The sequence below is a fragment of the Simochromis diagramma genome, unplaced genomic scaffold, assembly GCF_900408965.1.
Source record: "Simochromis diagramma unplaced genomic scaffold, fSimDia1.1 OVJJ01000325.1, whole genome shotgun sequence".
NCBI lineage: Eukaryota > Metazoa > Chordata > Actinopteri > Cichliformes > Cichlidae > Simochromis > Simochromis diagramma.
Genome location: NW_024387291.1, coordinates 1,566,947 through 1,589,851, shown reverse-complemented (window position 1 = coordinate 1,589,851; position 22,905 = coordinate 1,566,947). Strand labels below are relative to the sequence as shown.

The window sequence follows — 22,905 nt, the reverse complement described above, 5'->3', positions numbered from 1 at the left end:
TGTGAAACAAGATTCGTTCTCAACCCCACGCTGGTTTCTGTGTGTCAGGATCCCGCTGTGCACAATAAAAGTGGCATTCAGTGTGAGCAGGAGTGCAAGGCAGAGCTGGAGCAAGATTTGCTGATACAAGGCGAGAGGTACGAGGCACGAGTTCGTGTGCGGTCTATTTTTCAGCACCGCGAGGGAGCCTGGAGTGACTGGAGCCCCACTGCATCATGGGAGTCACCAGTAGGGAAAATAAAACCACCATCAGGTACATTTATCTCAAAATGTTTTGTTTAACATAACATACCAATGTCAAAATCTTTCCAATTCATTTATGCTGGGTGGCTGTAGCTCAGGTGGCAGAGCAGGTCAGCCACTAATCAGAAGGTCGGTGGTTTGATCCCAGGCTGCATCCTGGCTGCATGCCAAATATCCTTGGGCAAGATACTAACCCCATGTTTGCCTACTGGTGGTGGTCAGAGGGCCCGGTGGCGCCAGTGTCCGGCAGCCTCGCCTCTGTCAGTGCGCCCCAGGGCAGCTGTGGCTACAATGTAGTTTGCCATCACCAGTGTGTGAATGGGTGAGTGACTGAATGTAGTGTGAAGCACTTTGGGGTCCTTAGGGACTAGAAAAGCGCTATACAAATGCAGGCCATTTACCATATGCTGAGCATGATTACTGCAGTATGGAATAATTATGTATATGGGAAAATGTTTGAAGTGTGTTGGTGTATAATACACAGCATAGAGGGGAAGAAGCCATTGTGAAAAATGTCCAATGCTGTATGTGGCAGGAGTTTGGTCCCTGGCTCAGCTGCAGGGTAGATGTGGGGCAGTACTGGGATGCAGGTGAGCCACAGATGGTGGCGATTGACTGATGACGGTGTCTCTTTTTGTTTCTCTATATCAAGTGCCGGTGTCCTGCAGGTTTTAGACACAGCTGATTCAAATGGCTAAATTACCTCCTCAACATGTCTTGAACTTCTCCAGAGGCCTGGGAATGAACTAATTATTAGATTCAGGTGTGTTGACACAGGGTGATATCTAAAACCTGCAGGACACCGGCAGTCGAGGCCTGTAGTTGCCCACCCCTGCTCTATATAGTGAAGGCAGATTTGAGTGGGGAGGAAGGAGAAATGAACTGGAACAGACTGTTTTCGTTGAGCACACAATAGTAAATAAAAAGCAATAATAGTGAGCACATTTACTGTGTGTGTCGTGTACGTTTACACTGTAATTTAACTTGCAACCTTCAACATACAAGGGAGAGGTGAGAGAGAGGGCTGGCTCTCCATTCAAGGTCAATAGGACTTTGTCACCAGAAAAAGTGAAATATTTCATAAACAAAGAAATAGTAGCCGGTTGTTATGAGGTAAGAGTGGTCTGTCTACAACAGGGGTGCCCAATCCCGGTCCTCGAGAGCTACCGTCCTGCAGCTTTTAGATGCATCCTTGTTCCCACACACCCGAATCAAATGAATGGCTTGCTATCAGGCCTTTGCCAAACATGATGGCATGCTGAAGAGGTAATCAAACCATTTGATTCAGCTGTGTTGGAGTAGGGATGCATCTAAAAGCTGCAGGATAGTAGCTCTTGAGGACTGGGATTGGGCAGCCCTGGTCTACAACATTCAGAGTGAGACTTGTTAGCCACCAAAGAAGAAGAAAAATGGCAGACAGCAATAACACATACTACCAATAAAATATCAACCAGTTACAACTACATTAATTCTCAGATTCAAAGCATCAATGTCCACATCTGGCCTGTTTCCTTGAGTTGATGAAAGTGTTTAGTTTCCATTTGGTAGTTTTTCATGGGAACATAAAATATGCAGTCCATATGGGGCACCAGTGCGAGGCCTTGAATGGGCTAAAAACCAAAAGAGACTTATCATAGAGGTCCTACAACAATTAGAGCAGCGGTCTCCAACCTTTTTTGCGCCATGGACCGGTTTATGCCCGACAATATTTTCACAGACCGGCCTTTAAGGTGTCGCGGATAAATGCAACAAAATAAAACTAGTACCGGTACCGAAAAAAGAAGATTTATTCATAACACACGTGAAAAGACCCAGGAAAACCGAGTTAACGATAAAAACGATAAAAACGATAACAAAATAACGCTGAAAACCGATAAAAACCCTGAAAACCATACATTTCACACCTGAGCCTCAACTCTCGCGGCCGGGTACCAAACGACTCACGGACCGGTACCGGTCCGAGGCCCGGGGGTTGGGGACCGCTGACTTAGAGGGTTGTCACATCAACAACTCAGCAGCTTCATGGCACTGGCATGCATGGCTGCTGATGGTAATAGTTAGCTGGTCTCTACTGGTGAATGCTTACAGAGCAGCTACAGCAACAACAATACTTTCTTTTCTGATTCAGTCAAATATTACAAACTCACAGGATGGGCCTGTAATGACCCAAAACATGCAGCAAAAGGAACAGAGATGTTCATAAAAGGACAAATCGGTCACATGACCCCAGCCCAACATGGCGTACTTTTCACTTAGTGAAGACAGACAGAAGAAAGACCCAGAAGCAAACAGCAACTGAAGGAGGCTGCAGTAAAGGGAAGAAATGGCATTTTGAAGGTTTCTGACTTTAGACAGTCACATACAAAAGATTTGCACTCAAGGATTAGTAATAATAATTAAATGAAGGGCATAACTGAAAATGTCTGTATTTTTGTATTCCATGCACTTCATGCAAAATTCATCCTTAGTCTCTTGAATAATAAATCACAGTCACATCTTGATTTCTATTTAAATTCACTGTATCGGCTGCAGAAGCAAACTTGTCTGTGTCTCGTGGACTTGGCTGTATGACCCAGTTTTCTCATGTTTCTGAGCCACTGTGACCTGATCTGTCCCGTATTTTTCAGGTAATACATTTGTTGTTCCTGTAACGATAGTCGGTGTGGTGGTGTTGCTGGCAGGCCTGCTCTTAAGCACTCACAAAACCACCCGGTGCGTGAGCACAGACACAAGTTTCTATAGCAAATAATATTATTAGAATTTCTTCTATTTTGAGTTATTTTCTTACAACTCTGATTGATCTTTAATTTTTTAGGGTTTACATAATAAAGAAAATCAAAGGTCCACCCATACCAGACCCAGGAAAATCCTTCCTGCGAGAAATCCAGGTATGAACCGCAGATATTTCCTCTGTTATAACATGTTATTATTACATGTTATTATTCCATGCATTAGATAATACTGTGGCCACTTCAGGGCAGTAAACATAACATTTATGAAATACTGTGGTGAATTTGTTTGCAGGAAATCAAATTATTATCATATATTCAAAGCTGTGTTTTAGCCAATAGTTTTAGTGCAATAGTGACTCTTCTTTAGTGTAGGGTTAAGAGTAGAGTGCTTCATCACAGTGTTAAAATAAAATGCTGGATAAGTTCATGGGAAGTCTATTATACAATGATTTAATTTTCGTTCAGTACAGTTTTATTCATGCAGCACCATTTAGCAACAACAGTCACCTCACAGTATTTTCTCTGTTAACCTGTTGCCTGCTGGGAACAAGGCTCACTGTATAACCACAGAGGTGGACTGCATCAGGGTCTAATTTTCATGTCTAAACATATTTATTTAAAAAAACTCTGTAAACTAGCAGGGAGCTACAGAGAGTTTAAGGAGTCCAAAAGAAAAACAAAATAAGCTAATGTAGCTTAAAAAACAGACGGACACAACATGTACCATAAGAAGACAAAGCATTGCAGATAGATGTGAACTCTGTGGGAGGTGGAACCAGACAGACAAAGTGACTCACTAATCCAGCCACAGACTTATGACCTTTATGATCCAAGCAACTCAAATTCACTAAAGTTTGAGTGAAGCACCCCAAACACCTGATGCTTTCCTATTTAATCCCATTAAAGTGCAGATTGATAATTTTATATATTTCAAATCTTTCTAATCTCTTCTGTTCTGTGACTTTCTCTCCTCCAGAGTGGGTTCTCCAGTGAATACTTTCACTCCTTCTTGAAATCAGTGGAAATGATCACTGTAGAATTAACCTCACCTGTGGATGCTGCTGTGGCCTACAAGCCAGATGAGAAGATGGTGTTGAACAAAGGGAGCTATGACTCCACCAGCTCCAGCTTCACTAACCCAAGTTACTCTGAGCTTTGTAGCCCTCCTCCTATTTCCTCACTCACTGCTGGGAATCTGAAGCCCTGTGCGGCTGACACGCCTTATGGTCCTGTTGGTACTCAGGGTGAAGGAAAAAGCACAGAACAGGAAAGTGATGAAGCGAGAGAGAAAGAAAAGGAGATGTTAATGTTGCTGCTCAAAGGCAGCAGTAACAGTGAGCCAGTGCAGGTGATTTCAGACTACGAGAAAACTGAGAGGCTCGACAATGATCGATTTAGGCTCCAGAGTCTAGATTCAGGCATGTGCAGTTGTGCAGAGGTCAGTGAAGAGAGCATGGAGGCAGATAGCATCAATATGACTGATAGCCATGATGAAGAACCTGAGGCTGAGGAAGAGAAGGAGGGAGGGAATAAACAAAAGGCAGATTTTCAGAGGCTGTTTGGAAGCAGCGGAGGTGTGTTTGGCAAGTCTATCCAGGTTTGTTCTGATTATGAGCGAGTGGAGAAACAGCAGGCTGACAGCCCGGAGCTTCCCAGCTTGGATTCAGGTGTTAGCAGTGGGGGAGAGGAGCAGCTGAGTCAGGATGAGGGCATGGAGGATGTTGATAAGTCCACTGAATCTACACGCTTCCTGTTTCCACCTCATCCTTCCAGTGCTTTACCATGCTCCCTGCTCTCTTTTCCACAACTGCCTCTGAACTTGCCTGGGCCACGACTGAGTCCAGCTTTGCAGCTCCAGCCAGGTCACAAGACACAGGGGTTTGCTCGGATGTCAACAGGCAGGTCGGTGGAGCCCTCTGGTGATGGATATATGCCAGTGAAACAAGAGGAGGGCTGAGAACAGACAGCAGGCTCAACTAGCAGGACAAAATAGCATGTAGCACTTGGAGGAGTCATCACAGTCTGTCAGTTCTCAGGAAAATGTAACATCACATAAATCTTTATCCACTTCACGTTTTTCAGCAACGTTAAAAGTATTTTCTTTTATTTTCATAGTTATGCAAAATTATGTTTCATATATCACAACTGTTCACTATAACCTTGCTTTTAAAAGTGAATTGTTACATCAGATATTTCTACTGTTAAAAAAGAAATGTATTATCTAATGAAAAACTAAACCGAAATTAATAATAAGGTGGTTATAATAATAAAAGTGTTTGCATTTTTATTGTGTTTTTAGAGATCATCTAAATGGCATGTAGCTTTTTGTACTGAAACAAATGTTGGTAAAGGAATGTAAGTTCCAGATAGCTGAGATAGTTGTGTTATCTGTATAGTGTGTGAACTGATGTTATTTAGAGGGTATCATGATAATCACATATTAACTATAATCAGGATATTTGAAAATGCCTAGATATAGACTGGTATAGATATGTCTTATGAAAAATTTGATTCTGTGCCAGCCCCAAGGACAACAGCAGAATAATAACAGAGCTGTGTCTGTCGCCATCATCTGTCCCGTGTCAAATAAATATTAACATTTCTAACTTACATTTGAACGGCAGCTAACATAAAGTTTACTTCATAACATTACTGATCTATATAAGAGCTTGCATTTGTTTGTTTGTTTTGTTTTTTTAAATAATTTTACTATTTTTTTAAATAAATATACATACTCAACACCTTTAACACAAAGTTGTTCCTGTGTTTTCTCTGGGTTTAGAAAGGGTGGCCATGCCCACTCTGATCGATGTCGGGAGACCCGCCTCTTCCTTGTCCCTGTCGTTTGTCCAGGGTTGTGGGGGCGAGGGGACAAGGCTCCACGCTGACACTGGCACATATGATGAATCTTGGGGATCCGAGGATTGACCAGCGTCACTGCTGCCGCTGTTTTTTGCGGCAGTCACGTCGGTACGCGGTTCCGTCGCTCTGACGTCTGTTTAAGAAGAAGTGATGAAAGATGTCATTTTTTCTTGGAGAAGAAAATGTGAAATGTATACGAACCCTTTCAACAAACATACTTGAGATTAAATATTTTATTCACAGCAGTAGTTTTAAACAATTCCTTCCATGTTTAATAAGACACTAACTCCCACAACACTCCCAAAACAGGACGTAAATACGGTGACATCATCAGCTGGTTTCTGACGTGTCATTTTGAAGCCTCGCGATTTTCACCGTCACTACTTTCAAGCAACCGGATGAGGGTAAATACAGCGTTATAACTTCTGAGTGTTGCGGTTTAAATTGTGTACATGAACCTGTCGTGTCAAAATGCTCCAACTAGCGAACTGTTAACGAGGACATAAAAAGCGTAAGCACCTGTCGGCTTCTATATTACCAGACGTGTCATTGTCAGTGTGAATGGATAGTTCGTTAACCAGAGTGCTTTAGTGCACGGACAGCCTGCAGAGTGCAGCCGCACTGAACTCTTACGCTCGTGTTTGTGTGTTTGTTGCGCCAAGGAGTAAATAAAATAACTTATTTCAAAGTTATACACAACTCAAAGTGCCTTTGCGTCTAAGTGAAATGTTGGCGGCATTTCTGAGGTGATTAATGTCGTGGGCAACATCACCATAACGGAGATGTCTTAACTTTGATGAAGATACACGGGAGCGCACGGCTCGGGGGAGGAGGGGGGGGGGGGGGGGACTTAGTACTATGGAAAAATCTGAAAGATTGTGGATTTTCCACTGACACCAACTCAAAGATGTGTGTTGAAGCCAAAATCTGCAGGTGGAATTGTCACTGCACCCCGATGATTAATCAAACTATTCACAGAATCCATGGAAAATTTTACTAATGATAAAGTACAGGATGCTTCAATGCATTATTTTTGGAAAATGTTAAACTGTGGATCCAACAATAGGTAGCACTGTCAAGAGTGAAGTGTTTAGCTGAAAGATACATCTCCAGAGAAGTAGTGGAGCTCTACAGGATGAAATTAGGAGGGTGAGTACAAGAGTGGACAGAACATCGTCAAGTCAGCTGACAGCTCCGCAAAATGTGTTTCCTACAGCAGCAAACAGGATTCAAGAAGTGACGGTAAGATTTCAAGATCTGTGGTCAGAGTAGGAAAACAAGCCAGTAGGACTCTGAGTGAAGCAAACCGTGCATTTGAAGTCATGGAGCTTGTGACCAATTCAGTCATTCAAGATAAAATGTGACCTGACTCTCCCTTAGTTAAAGGAAATATTGAAAACACATCAAAAAAACTCATGACTTTGAATAACTCGTTGTGTTTGCATTGTGATAGCTCTGAGGAAGGGATCAGTGCAGCACTGCACAAGAGACAGTGAGGAAAGCTAGCCATCACTGTTCATGGGTCCAGAACTGCACCAAAATATAATTCTCCATTCCTGAAAGTTAGAGCTTTTAGCAGTGAGGGAGGCAATTTATTAAAGATTTTGAGAACATATCTATTATGGTCTCTACTGTTTATACAGTCGATAATGTATTAATCCTGTGTGTCTATCCTATGAATTCTAGTCAAAAGCACCTAACTGAGAGCATTCACACGATGGGGTGAGCAACAAGTGTCCAGAGCGCAGCGATGAAGACAGAGTGAAACAAGTTTCAAGGAAGAGGAGATACTCTCTGACCCTCTAGGTAATGGCACATAGATAAACTGAGACATATGTGAAGCATACAGTGGGTCTGTGTAATGGCTTATTGGGTAGAAACAGGGTCAAAACCAGGGGTGTTTTATACAATTATATCTGGCCCATGAGATAATCTCAATTATTAATGGCTCGTTGTATGTGGGAGCCAAAACCATGCAGGCAGACAGTGTTGGGGAGTAACGGAATACACATACGTTACGTACAGTGGGGCAAAAAAGTATTTAGTCAGCCACCGATTGTGCAAGTTCCCCCACTTAAAATGATGACAGAGGTCAGTAATTTGCACCAGAGGTACACTTCAACTGTGAGAGACAGAATGTGAAAAAAAAATCCATGAATTCACATGGTAGGATTTGTAAAGAATTTATTCGTAAATTAGGGTGGAAAATAAGTATTTGGTCACCTCAAACAAGGAAAATCTCTGGCTCTCACAGACCTGTAACGTCTTCTGTAAGAAGCTTTTCTGTCCCCCACTCGTTACCTGTATGAATGGCACCTGTTTGAACTCATCATCTGTATAAAAGACACCTGTCCACAGCCTCAAACAGTCAGACTCCAAACTCCGCCATGGCCAAGACCAAAGAGCTTTCGAAGGACACCAGGAAAAGTATTGTAGACCTGCACCAGACTGGGAAGAGTGAATCTACAATAGGCAAGCAGCTTGGTGTGAAAAAATCAACTGTGGGAGCAATCATCAGAAAATGGAAGACATACAAGACCACTGATAATCTCCCTCGATCTGGGGCTCCACGCAAGATCTCATCCCGTGGGGTCAAAATGATCATGAGAACGGTGAGCAAAGATCCCAGAACCACACGGGGGGACCTGGTGAATGACCTGCAGAGAGCTGGGACCAAAGTAACAAAGGTCACCATCAGTAACACACTACAACGGCAGGGAATCAAATCCCGCAGTGCCAGACGTGTTCCGCTGCTGAAGCCAGTGCATGTCCAGGCCCGTCTGAAGTTTGCCAGAGAGCACATGGATGATACAGCAGAGGATTGGGAGAATGTCATGTGGTCAGATGAAACCAAAGTAGAACTTTTTGGTATAAACTCAACTCGTCGTGTTTGGAGGAAGAAGAATACTGAGTTGCATCCCAAGAACACCATACCTACTGTGAAGCATGGGGGTGGAAACATCATGCTATGGGGCTGTTTTTCTGCCAAGGGGACAGGACGACTGATCCGTGTTAAGGACAGAATGAATGGGGCCATGTATCGTGAGATTTTGAGCCAAAACCTCCTTCCATCAGTGAGAACTTTGAAGATGAAACGAGGCTGGGTCTTCCAACATGACAATGATCCAAAACACACCGCCCGGGCAACAAAGGAGTGGCTCCGTAAGAAGCATTTGAAAGTCCTGGAGTGGCCTAGCCAGTCTCCAGACCTCAACCCCATAGAAAATCTGTGGCGGGAGTTGAAAGTCCGTGTTGCTCGGCGACAGCCCCAAAACATCACTGCTCTCGAGAAGATCTGCATGGAGGAATGGGCCAAAATACCAGCTACTGTGTGTGCAAACCTGGTAAAGACCTATAGTAAACGTTTGACCTCTGTTATTGCCAACAAAGGTTATGTTACAAAGTATTGAGTTGTATTTTTGTTATTGACCAAATACTTATTTTCCACCCTGATTTACGAATAAATTCTTTACAAATCCTACCATGTGGATTCATGGATTTTTTTTTTCACATTTTGTCTCTCACAGTTGAAGTGTACCTCTGGTGCAAATTACTGACCTCTGTCATCGTTTTAGGTGGGGGAACTTGCACAATCGGTGGCTGACTAAATACTTTTTTGCCCCACTGTATTTAAGATACAAAATATGAGTAACTGGTCGTGTCCAAATTCTTAGGCTGCATCCTCCTGAGGACCCGGCCTTCGCGGCCTACGTGGGCCGGATTCTCCGCAGGGCGGGTAGACCGGAAGTGAGCTGTTGTGAAACTGGATGGTCTAGCCTTCAGTTTTGCATTACCAGCTGTCTCGGTGGAGTTTAATAAACTCAACCGTTTGTTTCTTGCTTTGTAAAACATAACAGGACATTGGCCTAAATTCTCAAACCATCTCACATTTCTGTTTAATCAGTTTTCTGTTTGACGTTGATTCAACCGTGTGAAAACTATCACTTTAATGTCAGCCAAACCGATTTACTCACGAACAAATAAAACACTGAAAAAAGCCAAACAAGAACATTTTTAAGTTGTCCAATTGACAGTATACATCCGACCAATCCTTCAAATCTGGGGAAAAGGAGGACACATTTGCCGTTACTCTCATTCCCTTTTATTTGGTATTCCAACTCTGTAACATGCAACTTCTGTCGGTGCTGTGCTACTGGAAACTGAATTTCTTAGAGGAACCCACCCGAGGGATTAATGAAGTGTCATCTAATCTAATCTCATCTCATCTCATCCCTTCTTGCACCAAGATGCCAGGTTCTTTCATTATCCCTCATTCACAGCAGCAAACGCAGAAGCAAGTGTAGCTGTTGCTGTTCTGTGAGTCTATGGTGCATGTGGTGTGATATGTCCATGTAGAAAGGACGGCACTGTGACGCTGGACTTGCCCGTACTCTGGGCTCCCTCTTTATTCTGGCAACTGGTACAAAGAAAACAGCACACAGTCGTCATCAACAGTGTGAAAAGCAACTGCAACATTCAGTTCACCAGCTTGGGAGTATTTTCCTTTTTTTTCCAAACATAACACTTAACAAAAGACTAATATATATTTTTCCAACACAACATCGATAAAGTCTTTCTTTAAAAGTTCTAGCTGAAACCAAACCTGTGATAATAAAGTGGCAGTATTATTTATTTATTTTTCTCCTTATGGTAACTAAGAGATGAGAGACATTATATCTCCTTTTTCCTAACCAACAACAACAATAAAAATAGCTTTTCTCTTATAAAACAAAATCATTCTTCATCATTTTTTATACAACAGCATCAACTAAAACTTGTACTTAACAGTGCCTTCCTGGTACAAAGAAAACAGCATACAGTCGCCATCAACAGTGTGAAAAGCAACTACAACATTCAGTTCTGTTAACAAGAATTAGAACTTGTAGGGCCCTTCAACTGACCCGTCACCCCACTAGGAAAATGATGGTATGACGGTATGACAGATTACCAGTCCAGCCCTGTGGGGATTACACATTCTTCCCTAGCAGCTGGTGACTGTATCGAATTCACTATAGTAGACGGCTCTTCAGCAATGTAATCATGACATCTTGTGAGAAACCATGATACTGTCACGTCATGACATGAATGTCAAAGTCAATAAAAATCATCCAAGTCAATCAAGAAAATCTTTGATACTTGACATCAAAGGCAAAATATGGGCAAGATTGTATTTGGTGCTTAGTTCCCACATTATCCTTATTACTATTATTAGCTAAAGCCACTAGCCACTACCTTAATAATGGCTGAACAGATGGCCAATGTGCCTTCACATAATGTTATTTTACGCTGCTGCCCTTATTTCCACAGGGTTTCCTCAGTGGATGGATTCTTGTGCTTGATTTGGCAAAGATATAGTCCCAGATGCACCCCCTTACGCAACCCTCTAAAGTTTCCTGGTGACCCACTGGGTAAAATGGTAAATGGCCTGTATTTGTATAGTGCTTTACTTAGTCCCTAAGGACCCCAAAGCACTTTACACTACATTCACCCATTCACACACTGGTGATGGCAGCTACATTGTAGCCACAGCTGCCCTGGGGCGCACTGACAGAGGCGAGGCTGCCGGACACTGGCGCCACCGGGCCCTCTGACCACCACCAGTAGGCAATGGGTGAAGTGTCTTGCTCAAGGACACAACGACCGAGACTGTCGGAGCCGGTGCTCGAACCGGCAACCTTCTGATGACAAGACGAACTGCCGACTCTTGAGCCACGATCGCCCCTGCTAATTGCTAATAATAAAGCAACTGACAGTAACGTATGTGCCAGCCAGGCTAACACTTGTAAAAGTAGTTGTTGCATCACTCCTCCCAAAGTGTTGTTCAGTGTAAACATCCTCTACTTCAGCTATTAGTGAGGGGAGGCGATGTCTGCCTGTCTGTAGCACTGCTGTGTAAAGTTGTGTGTCAGCAGGTGTGTTGGTACTGACACTGTTGCAAATAAGTATCTAATCCAATAGTAATTTTTAGTAGAAATTAGTAATGAACCCTGTACTATACAGAGGAAAGAGATCTCAAGGTTCTCCCAGCAAGAAGACATATTTCCCACGGACTCTTTAAAAATCGCCTTAATAAAACAGAACTTATTATTTAAGTTTGAAAAGTCAAGAAAAAACAAAGACATGAAATTAAGGTTTGTGTGGCTGTTTAAACTGTTTAAGCACTAGTTTTGAAATCATACTACTTTCACTTCACTTATTTCACAGTCGTAGTAACCATGAAACATTTTTAACACATAAAGAGTTTCACTTTAACAAGTCTACAAGGTGCTGTTCTACCTGCCGTTGGTGGCTTACATGTTAAGTAACTTGATAAAGAGTACAAAGGGAATTGAAAAACTCACATACTCATAGTGGCTGTTTCATTCTCAGATATGAAATGTCAAAACATGTGACCAACCATATCACTAAGTTACTGCCATCAGTAAAAAAAAACAAAAAAACCCCAATGTGTGTAGCTTCTTCTTTTCTTTGAACTCTCTTTCATAAGTCACACTAGATGATAGATATAAAGAAGTGTTATATAGGGCAAAGGTAAACCCTGAATTATCTTACAGACATGGAAATGACAGAACACTGAACATACCCGGACTGGTAGGTTATTAATGTCACTTATTTTTATTTTATTATATTTTTATAAATATAATAAAATAAATAGGCAGGCAGTCTAAGAGCAAACTGCTCTATTGGGATGAAACAGAGGTCTTAAAGATAAGCTGGGGCCTGATTATTAATGACTTTGTATGTGAGGAGAATAATTTTAAATTATATTCTAGATTTAACAGGGAGGCAATAAAAGAACCAATATGGGAAAAATATGCTCTCTCCTTCACTGTTGGTGTTTTAGGAAGTTGTAAAGACAACTTGATAATAATGAATTACAGCTCATTATTATCAAAAGTATTGCTTGTAATTTCACCTCTGCACATCAGACAATCAATATGTGCTTGGAGTGCAGACTTTCAGCTTTATTTCAAAATTCAAAGCAAAAGTTTTGTATCTGTTTATTATCTGATATTAAAGACATTTCTATACATCACCCAATGCTGTGTGTCCTCCACTGAGATGCTCTGCTAGGCCTTTACTGTTTGTGGGTCTCTTTGTCTTCAGTTTTATCTTCAGTAACTTAAAAGCATGCTGTATGCAGTCCTTAGAGAATATCCTTTCTTTATTTGAGAAACTCTTGGGTTGTTATGCTTTTACACCCATTATCTATTTGCATTATGAAGTGCTGGCCAGCCAATTCTGCAGCATTTGGCTGATTCTGAGCTGAGAGTATAAACCTGTACACTTCAGAATTTGTCCTTGCTATATCTATCAGCAGTGGCATCTTCACAGTGGCCCTGACCTCATGAGCTGTATCTTCCCTTCTGCATACGTTTGTCTCGTCATCCTTCTGGTACAAGTCCATCTTGGTTTCTCCTAGAGTCGTCTTCTCCTTCTTTCAGCTGTTTGGTTTAGAAATCATTACAGTGGATCATTGGCCTCCATTTCACCCTGCCCCGAGCACCCAGACTGTCTGGATGTTAGGACTCTTTTCTTCCTGTCTTCTTGTTTTTCTGCCTTGCAGCTCCATCTTCAACATCCACTCTCAAATATCCCTCCTCTGCACATGTCCAAACCATCTCAGCCTAACCTCACTAACGTTGTCTCCAAACTGCTTAAGCTGAGCTGTCCCTCTGATGTTCTCATGTCTAGTCTCATTCTTCTGGTCACTCACATTGAAACCTTAAGATCTTCAATTCTGCTACTTGTTAGTGCTACCATCTCCAAACACACATACACACATAAACCATACCAACTACCAACTTGTAAAAATTGCCTTTCACCCTAGCTATATGTCTGTCACAAATCCCTTCTGACACTTGTCTCCACCCTGCCTGATCCCAATTATTTAAACTCATCCACCTTCACTATCTCCACTCCTTGCACATGTCTCTCTCTCATTCACATGCATTTATTCTGTTTTGCTTCTACTGACTTGCAGTCCTCTGTCTGACATCTGTAAAGCTGTTTTTCAGCAGGAGACTCACTGCTCCTCACTGATAAGCTCTTTCCTATAACTTCATGGTATGGATCCTCGGCTTTATCATTCTGTAGTTGTTAAGCTTTAGACAACACTGTCATACTTGAAAATTACCTCAGACATCCTCTCATTGTCCAGGATTGTGTTTAACAATGTGATCAGCCATTTCCTCCTTACTAATCATCTGCACTTACTGATTCACTAACTCTCTCTAGATCCTTTACCACCTGTTTGAAGCTGTGGCCTCAGATGCCTTTCAACCACTCATGTAAAGAAAAAACACCTAATAAGAAAGGAAGGAAGGGAAAGCAGACTTTCTGGGTAGTGAATGACGTTTTGTGTTTTTTTTTTTATCAGTGGAAAGAAAATTGTTTTCTGTGAAGAGACGAGGGTTAGGATGTGGTTTGAGCCTTTAGTGTGTATTTGTGGTTATCGTGCTTCTGACTCAGTGAGGCAAAAAGAAAGCGATAAGAGGGTCATCTTTCTCACTTTTTTCTTGTAATGCGTTAGGGGAAGTCCAAAAGTCAGAAGACGATATAAATAAAGAGAACATATGCTTCACAGCTCTGTGAAAATGATAAGAACGAGTTAGAACACAAAGATACTTTTTTTTTAAATGTCATGGTCAATCATCATGACACTGCACGGCTAATGAAATTTGCTTCAGCTGTGGTTTTCTTGCATTTATATTTAATGCACCATGTTATTAGTAATCTGCAGGCACTTTACAGGTCACACACTTACCTGGCCAACTCATCTGCATCAATCATCTGATGTAGACTAAAGAATGAAAAGACAAGCAGTGAGAAACCACAAACAGCAAACAGTGGGAAGGTTGGTGTGACAGTAATCAGAAACATGTTTCTGTAGCTGGAGACACTTACAAACAGGTACAGAGTGAGGAAGAAGCCAGACTACAGGAAAGCGAAGCCACACAATGATCACAGATGGGATCACAGAAATGCATGGGAGGAGAAAGAAAGGAGAGCGGAAGGAAGGTGAAGTGCACCATGGGAGATCTAGCTGAAAGAAGGCAGTGCCAAAGACTTGATCTGAGGATATGTTGGAATTAAAAATAAATAAGATTGTCCGGGGGTAATCACAATGAGAGTACTTGAGGCAGAGGTTATACTAAATTTAGAGCTATATAAATCTAGATTTATATTGATCTGTTGTCTTTACATAGTATCGATTCAAGAAGCTCAGTATTGTCTGAGTTATTTAGACAATTATGACTTTAAGACATGCTTAAATTGGACTAAATGAACATTGTGTCTGGCCTCATAGATAAATATAGCTGGGCTCTGACATCACAGCAATGAAAATGCATGCAGTACTTTAGTGATATTGTTGAAGTTAAGCATGAATAAAGATGAGTGTCAGCACAGAACCTCGTGAAACCCCATGATGAACTTTTTGTGTTTAAGTTCTATGAAAAAATTGGAATCTGTCTGAAAGGTTTGAATGCAGAGGATTTCAGTACAGGAATAAACAAAGAGCTGCTTCACATCAAACACTATGTGACATGTTTCAACCATTGGGAAGATTTGGCAGAATAAAAGTTCAGCTTCTATACCAACACTGAGGAGCAACAGTGCATTAATGCTGCCAGGTAGGTTTATGTGGTCAGAACAATTGCAATGTGCATAGACCAGATAACAACCAGATAACAAAGCAGACTCACAACATAATGTACCACAATAAGTTTCTTCCTTCATGAAATTTATCTTGACTTGATTGGGTCTCTTCTATTTTTTATCTCTTGTTTTTTTTTTAATTCTGTACAGTTTCAGAGCTTTTATCTTGTTAAAGTACTGAATGCCACGTTGTCACCTTGAGCACCCATGAGCGCTCACTGCAGAGCCTCCCAGTTTGCATGAAACTTTGATATTTATAACAATAGATCAGGAAGGAAGTGCACCTGTTACAGAAACCATAAACTGCTTTGAAACATTTTTGTGAGTTGCAGCACACAACTGAAAGCTTTGAAAGCTCATTTTAAGAGGATCAGTCAGCATAATTTCCTCTTTCACACCTTTTATATCAACTTGAAAAGCTTTGAGCAGGAAGTGAACCTGTCAGATTAATGGAACATTTGAGTTCTCAGAAAGATCCACAGTTTTTGTTCTATAGAAGATGTGATCTGAAGATCTTCTTTATGAGTCTGGCTCTATGTTTGGGGCAAAGCTGGAGTATCTAATGTGACGTGATATTTATTATGTGAATGAGAATCTAAACCAACTTCAGTACTATGCTGTTTAAACTTAATATGTTTGTATTGAACACTATGAAAAGAAAAGTTTGTTTGAAATGTGTTCTTGCAAAGATAAAATGCTTAAAGTCAGTTAATGCATAATGTGAAGACATTAGGTGAGGATGTGGGTGTTTGCTGGTTAGCTTGTACTTGGCTGCAAAACCACAAAAAGGACAAAATCACACAAACACACAGTTTAAATGTCAGTGTGGTCCACATGCAAAGGGAGCTACTGCTAATCCTTATAAATAGTGCAGTGTGTGTGTGTGTGTGTGTGTGTGTGTGTGTGTGTGTGTGTGTGTGTGGCCAAAAATACAACAGCGTGGGGGAACTGACAGGCTGTACTAAAGTCAAGGAAGATGAAAAACTGTAGCAACAACCCAGAACAGCCAGTTTCCACCTGATACTGCATGCTTGAAGTTATCAGCTCAGAGTTATACAGACAGGTGCACTGCAGGTACTGTTATATACAACCGTTTATAAGTTGAAGAATCAGATTAGATGAAACTAAAGGGTTACAAGGCTTCAAGAGAAAAACACTCAGAAGCTCAAATGTTCGTCAGAAGAGCTCTGTGGGTTGTGATCGAGAGATGATCTAGATTTGTGGCTGTAGTTCTGGCAGTGACCTCACAGAATTCACCTGCCTTTTTTGTCTTGTCAGTTTAGTTGGTTACATTTGATACGTAAACAAAGTAACACCCTCATGTGATGCTCTTTGACAGGATATCAGGTGAAATTAAGTCAGCAGTTGGAAGCAGATCAGTTGCAGCTCAGCCAGCAGGTAAGTGTCACTGACTGAAGTCTTTTAATGGACAGCGTGTGTGCTTTAATGTACAGCTATTATTATTTTTATAAGAGAATTGTATTATTACAATTACAATATTAAAAATGTTTTACTGAATGTTGTTCAGTTTAAGATTAAGTGCAAATTTCTTTTGTGTAAGAAAACATCCAGGAGATCAGGTTGTTGTTATTTATGTATCAGTTTTATTTGATTTGACATGGTGGAGCAGATCAAACCAAGTGAACACAAACCGAACAGCCAACAGTTTGCGAGGCTGTGGTAGAGATGCATGTCTGAAAGAAAAGACCACAAATGCAACACCAATGGAAACATTAATTTTTGAAGCGCTTCATGTAAATTATGATTTCAATTCAATTTTATTTTATGTAGATGTCTCCAAACCACAATAACAGTTGCTGAACAGCACTTTGTGTTGTATATGTATTGACTGTTTGGAGAAATAAAACTGTGTCGTCTCTAATCATGTTGCTAACATGGTAACATTTTATTTCATGTGGTTACCTTTGCAGGATGAGAAGAATCAGAAAGCAGTCAGTCAATACCTAAAGCAACTACAGTCCTTCAAGTCTTCCAGTCACAGTCACGAGTCACCATCCCAGCAGCCTCTAAGAAAGAAAACTGTCGACTTAATGGAGAGAAATAAGAAAAGCCTTTCCCTGTTTATTCTGCTGCCTGTGCTGCTGCTCTGCAGAAGTGATGAGTGTCCCAGGCTTCCAGAGAGTTAGTCTTTATTCCTCTTTATTCATGTTTAACTGATTTTAAGATCTGTTGTTTGACATATTTACTCATTTTCATTTAATCTCTCCTGTTTTAATTCTCACAGATCTCACTTGCTACACTGACTACAATAGAAACATCACATGTTTGTGGAACAGCAGATACGTGTCTGATGACACTGCATGCACCATACATGCTCAGTATAAATCTCCCCGCCGGTAAGGAGCTCAATCACAAAGAGAAAAGCTCAACACATAATACTCACAATATATAAATCACACCTGTCATCATGTGCACCAAAAAGAGATTAATACTGTTTTTTCTCAGTTCTTACAGCACTTCCTGTGACCTAAAGTCTGTTGATGTCTCCAGACCAGCCCTAAAGAAGTGCTCCCTGATCTTTGAAATGGAATACACTGTGAGTGTGTGAAAAAAATCTAGTTGTTTTCAACACCCTGGGATACAATTATATGTCCTATATTTCAGTTGAATTATGGGTCAGCGCTAATATTCTGCAGATGGCCTCATGGCAGTCATTGCATCCTTCACAATAGTTTGACAAAATCAAAAGGCTAATATTTCATTTTACCTGCTACCTGATGCACTCAGGTCACCTTCTGTCTAAAAGAAGCTTCATCTCTTCTGTCTTTATGGCTGCTCTCTGTTTATACCAAGTCTATTATCTGATTGGATATTTGTGACTCCAATTTTGAATTTAAAGCAAAATTGAAGTTTGCCAAACAGAAACTTCTGTAATAAATAAAATGAATTTACTGCTGTCATAAACAGTAAATATTTTTACATTTTTTTCCAGTTTGAGTCTTTCAATGTGTTGTCCCTTAATCTGAGCTGCAACCAAATGAAGAGTTTAATCACTTCCTTCAAGCCATCCTGTCACAGTGAGTGTAATCTACAGTATAAATACTGGCTCTTTGTGATTTACAGTGCGAGCTATTCATGGTGACCTAAAACAACTGTGTGTGTGATCTTGCAGTAAAGGTGAATCCTCCTGCAGAGCCAAAAGTCAACTTCACGTCTGTTTCCTGGTTGTCCCAAGTCCCTGAACATGAAAGGATCAGTTCATACAGAAGTGAAGTCGAGTGGAAGAAGCAGGATCAGTCATGGAGTGTAAGTTTAGATTTTATGACACAATGTGAAAAAGTTTAAGTATAAAGTTGAGATCGTGAAAGTTCACATGTGAAACAAGATTCGTTCTCAACCCCACGCTGGTTTCTGTGTGTCAGGATCCCGCTGTGCACAGAAAACGTGGCATTCAGTGTGAGCAGGAGTGCAAGGCAGAGCTGGAGCCAGATTTGCTGATACAAGGCGAGAGGTACGAGGCACGAGTTCGTGTGCAGTCTGTTGAACCTCAATTCGAGGGAGCCTGGAGTGACTGGAGCCCCACTGCATCGTGGGAGTCACCAGTAGGGAAAATAAAACCACCATCAGGTACATTTATCTCAAAATGTTTTGTTTAACATAACATACCAATGTCAAAATCTTTCCAATTCATTCATGCTGAGCATGATTACTGCAGTATGGAATAATTATGTATATGGGAAAATGTTTAAAGTTTGAAGTGTGTTGGTGTGCAATACACAGCATAGAGGGGAAGAAGTCATTGTGAAAAATGTCCAATGCTGTAATATAACTCACAACCTTCAACATACAAGGGAAAAGTGAAGGAGTGGTAACTGCCACTCAGCCACTAAGGGAGAGGTGAGAGAGAGGGCTGGCTCTCCATTCAAAGTCAATAGGACTGATCTAGGAGTGGTCTGTCTGCAACAAACACTCGTTAGCCACCAAAGAAGAAGATAAACGGCAGACGACAATAACACATACTACCAATATCACAACTACATTAATTCTCAGATTCAAAAGCATCAATGTCCACATCTGGCCTGTTTCCTTGAGTTGATCAAAGTGTTTAGTTTCCATTCGGTAGTTTTTCATGGGAACATAAATATGCAGTCCATATGGGGCACCAGTGCAAGGCCTTGAATGGGCTAAAAAACAAAAGAGACTTATCATAGAGGTCCTACAACACTTAGAGGGTTGTCACATCAACAACTCAGCAGCTTCATGGCACTGGCATGCATGGCTGCTGATGGTAATAGTTAGCTGGTCTTTACTGGTGAATGCTTACAGAGCAGCTACAGCAACAACAATACTTTCTTTTCTGATTCAGTCAAATATTACAAACTCACAGGATGGGCCTGTAATGACCCAAAACGTGCAGCAAAAGGAACAGAGATGTTCATAAAAGGACAAATCGGTCACATTACCCCAGCCCAACATGGCGTACTTTTCACTTAGTGAAGACAGACAGAAGAAAGACCCAGAAGCAAACAGCAACTGAAGGAGGCTGCAGTAAAGGGAAGAAATGGCATTTTGAAGGTTTCTGACTTCAGACAGTCACATACAAAAGATTTGCACTCAAGGATTAGTAATAATAATTAAATGAAGGGCATAACTGAAAATGTCTGTATTTTTGTATTCAATGCACTTCATGCAAAATTCATCCTTAGTCTCTTGAATAATAAATCACAGTCACATCTTGATTTCTATTTAAATTCACTGTATCGGCTGCAGAAGCAAACTTGTCTGTGTCTCGTGGACTTGGCTGTATGACCCAGTTTTCTCATGTTTCTGAGCCACTGTGACCTGATCTGTCCCGTATTTTTCAGGTAATACGTTTGTTGTTCCTGTAACGATAGTCGGTGTGGTGGTGTTGCTGGCAGGCCTGCTCTTAAGCACTCACAAACCCACCCGGTACGTGAGCACAGACACAAGTTTCTATAGCAAATAATATTATTATCATTTCTTCTAATTTGATGTAGTTATTTTCTGACAACTCTGGTTTATTTTTATTTTTTTAGGGTTTACATAATAAAGAAAATCAAAGGTCCACCCATACCAGACCCAGGAAAATCCTTCCTGCGAGAAATCCAGGTACGAACCGCAGATATTTCCTCTGTTATAACATGTTATTATTACATGTTATTAATCCATGCATTAGATAGAACTGTGGCCACTTCAGGGCAGTAAACATAACATTTATGAAATACTGTGGTGAATTTGTTTGCAGGAAATCAAATTATTATCATATATTCAAAGCTGTGTGTTAGCCAATAGTTTTAGTGCAATAGTGACTCTTCTTTAGTGTAGGGTTAAGAGTAGAGTGCTTCATCACAGTGTTAGGATCAGATGCTGGATAAGTTCATGGGAAGTCTATTATACAATGATTTAATTTTCGTTCAGTACAGTTTTATTCATGCAGCACCATTTAACAACAACAGTCACCTCACAATATTTTCTCTGTTAACCTGTTGCCTGCTGGGAACAAGGCTCACTGTATAACCACAGAGGTGGACTGCATCAGGGTCTAATTTTCATGTCTAAAAATATTTATTTAAAAAAACTCTGTAAACTAGCAGGGAGCTACAGAGAGTTTAAGGAGTCTAAAAGCAAAACAAAATAAGCTAATGTAGCTTAAAAAGCAGACGGACACAACATGTACCATAAGAAGACAGAGCATTGCAGATAGATGTGAACTCTGTGGGAGGTGGAACCAGACAGACAAAGTGACTCACTAATCCAGCCACAGACTTATGACCTTTATGATCCAAACAACTCAAATTCACTAAATTTTGAGTGAAGCACCCCAAACACCTGATGCTTTCCTATTTAATCCCATTAAAGTGCAGATTGATAATTTTATATATTTCAAATCTTTCTAATCTCTTCTGTTCTATGACTTTCTCTCCTCCAGAGTGGGTTCCCCAGTGAATACTTTCACTCCTTCTTGAAATCAGTGGAAATGATCACTGTAGAATTAACCTCACCTGTGGATGCTGCTGTGGCCTACAAGCCAGATGAGAAGATGGTGTTGAACAAAGGGAGCTATGACTCCACCAGCTCCAGCTTCACTAACCCAAGTTACTCTGAGCTTTGTAGCCCTCCTCCTATTTCCTCACTCACTGCTGGGAATCTGAAGCCCTGTGCGGCTGACACGCCTTATGGTCCTGTTGGTACTCGAGGTGAAGGAAAAAGCGCAGAACAGGAAAGTGATGAAGCGAGAGAGAAAGAAAAGGAGACGTTAATGTTGCTGCTCAAAGGCAGCAGTAACAGTGAGCCAGTGCAGGTGATTTCAGACTACGAGAAAACTGAGAGGCTCGACAATGATCGATTTAGGCTCCAGAGTCTAGATTCAGGCATGTGCAGTTGTGCAGAGGTCAGTGAAGAGAGCATGGAGGCAGATAGCATCAATATGACTGATAGCCATGATGAGGAACCTGAGGGTGAGGAAGAGGAGGGAGGGAATGAACAAAAGGCAGATTTTCAGAGGCTGTTTGGAAGCAGCGGAGGTGTGTTTGGCAAGTCTATCCAGGTTTGTTCTGATTATGAGCGAGTGGAGAAACAGCAGGCTGACAGCCCGGAGCTTCCCAGCTTGGATTCAGGTGTTAGCAGTGGGGGAGAGGAGCAGCTGAGTCAGGATGAGGGCATGGAGGATGCTGATAAGTCCACTGAATCTACACGCTTCCTGTTTCCACTTCATCCTTCCAGTGCTTTACCATGCTCCCTGCTCTCTTTTCCACAACTGCCTCTGAACTTGCCTGGGCCACGACTGAGTCCAGCGTTGCAGCTCCAGCCAGGTCACATGACACAGGCGTTTACTCTGATGTCAACAGGCAGGTCGGTGGAGCCCTCTGGTGATGGATATATGCCAGTGAAACAGGAGGAGGTCTGAGAACAGACAGCAGGCTCAACTAGCAGGACAAAATAGCATGTAGCACATGTATCCAGTGTTGCCAACTTAGCGACTTTGTCGCTATATTTAGCGAGTTTTCAGACCCCTTAGCGAGTTTTTTTCTAAAAAAATTGCTAAAAAAAGACGTGAAAGCGCGTATCGCTTTTACTCTCAACAAGCAGCGGGTGCTGTAACGCAGTCAGTTCTTCTTTTACTCTTTTACTCTTATGCTGTTTTGTGGATCACAAGGTTTAAAACTACTTATAAACATACACACACAAAGTAACTCCACCAGAGTGCCAATCTCGGGTCACTTTTGCTGGTCCAAGCCCGGGTAAAGGAGCAGGGTTGGAATTGTGACATTAAAAAAAACAATAATTGCTAAAAGAAATTTAATTTGTAGTTCTAAATAAACTCTAAATGCATTTAGGACGTTTTTTACTCACTTTATGTCTCTTCCACGATGTTATTTCTCTCTCCAACAACATAGGTTACAATTAGATTAGCATGACCAATTAT

The 22,905-nt window shown here is 41.2% G+C and overlaps 1 protein-coding gene across 1 annotated transcript in view; it reads left to right on the top strand.

Annotated features, from left to right (window-relative positions):
* Positions 1–22,555, top strand: part of LOC120716400 (cytokine receptor common subunit beta-like) — a 53,039-nt gene extending 30,484 nt beyond the window's left edge. The window contains exons 8-16 of the mRNA XM_040003933.1: positions 49–253; positions 17,743–17,854; positions 17,964–18,054; positions 18,451–18,535; positions 18,631–18,764; positions 18,881–19,085; positions 20,324–20,408; positions 20,516–20,588; positions 21,409–22,555. Coding sequence (XP_039859867.1) covers positions 49–253; positions 17,743–17,854; positions 17,964–18,054; positions 18,451–18,535; positions 18,631–18,764; positions 18,881–19,085; positions 20,324–20,408; positions 20,516–20,588; positions 21,409–22,386 — 1,968 coding nt within the window. The 3' untranslated portion in view covers positions 22,387–22,555. The remainder of the gene's footprint in view (positions 1–48; positions 254–17,742; positions 17,855–17,963; positions 18,055–18,450; positions 18,536–18,630; positions 18,765–18,880; positions 19,086–20,323; positions 20,409–20,515; positions 20,589–21,408) is intronic.
* Positions 22,556–22,905: the final 350 nt, after the last annotated feature.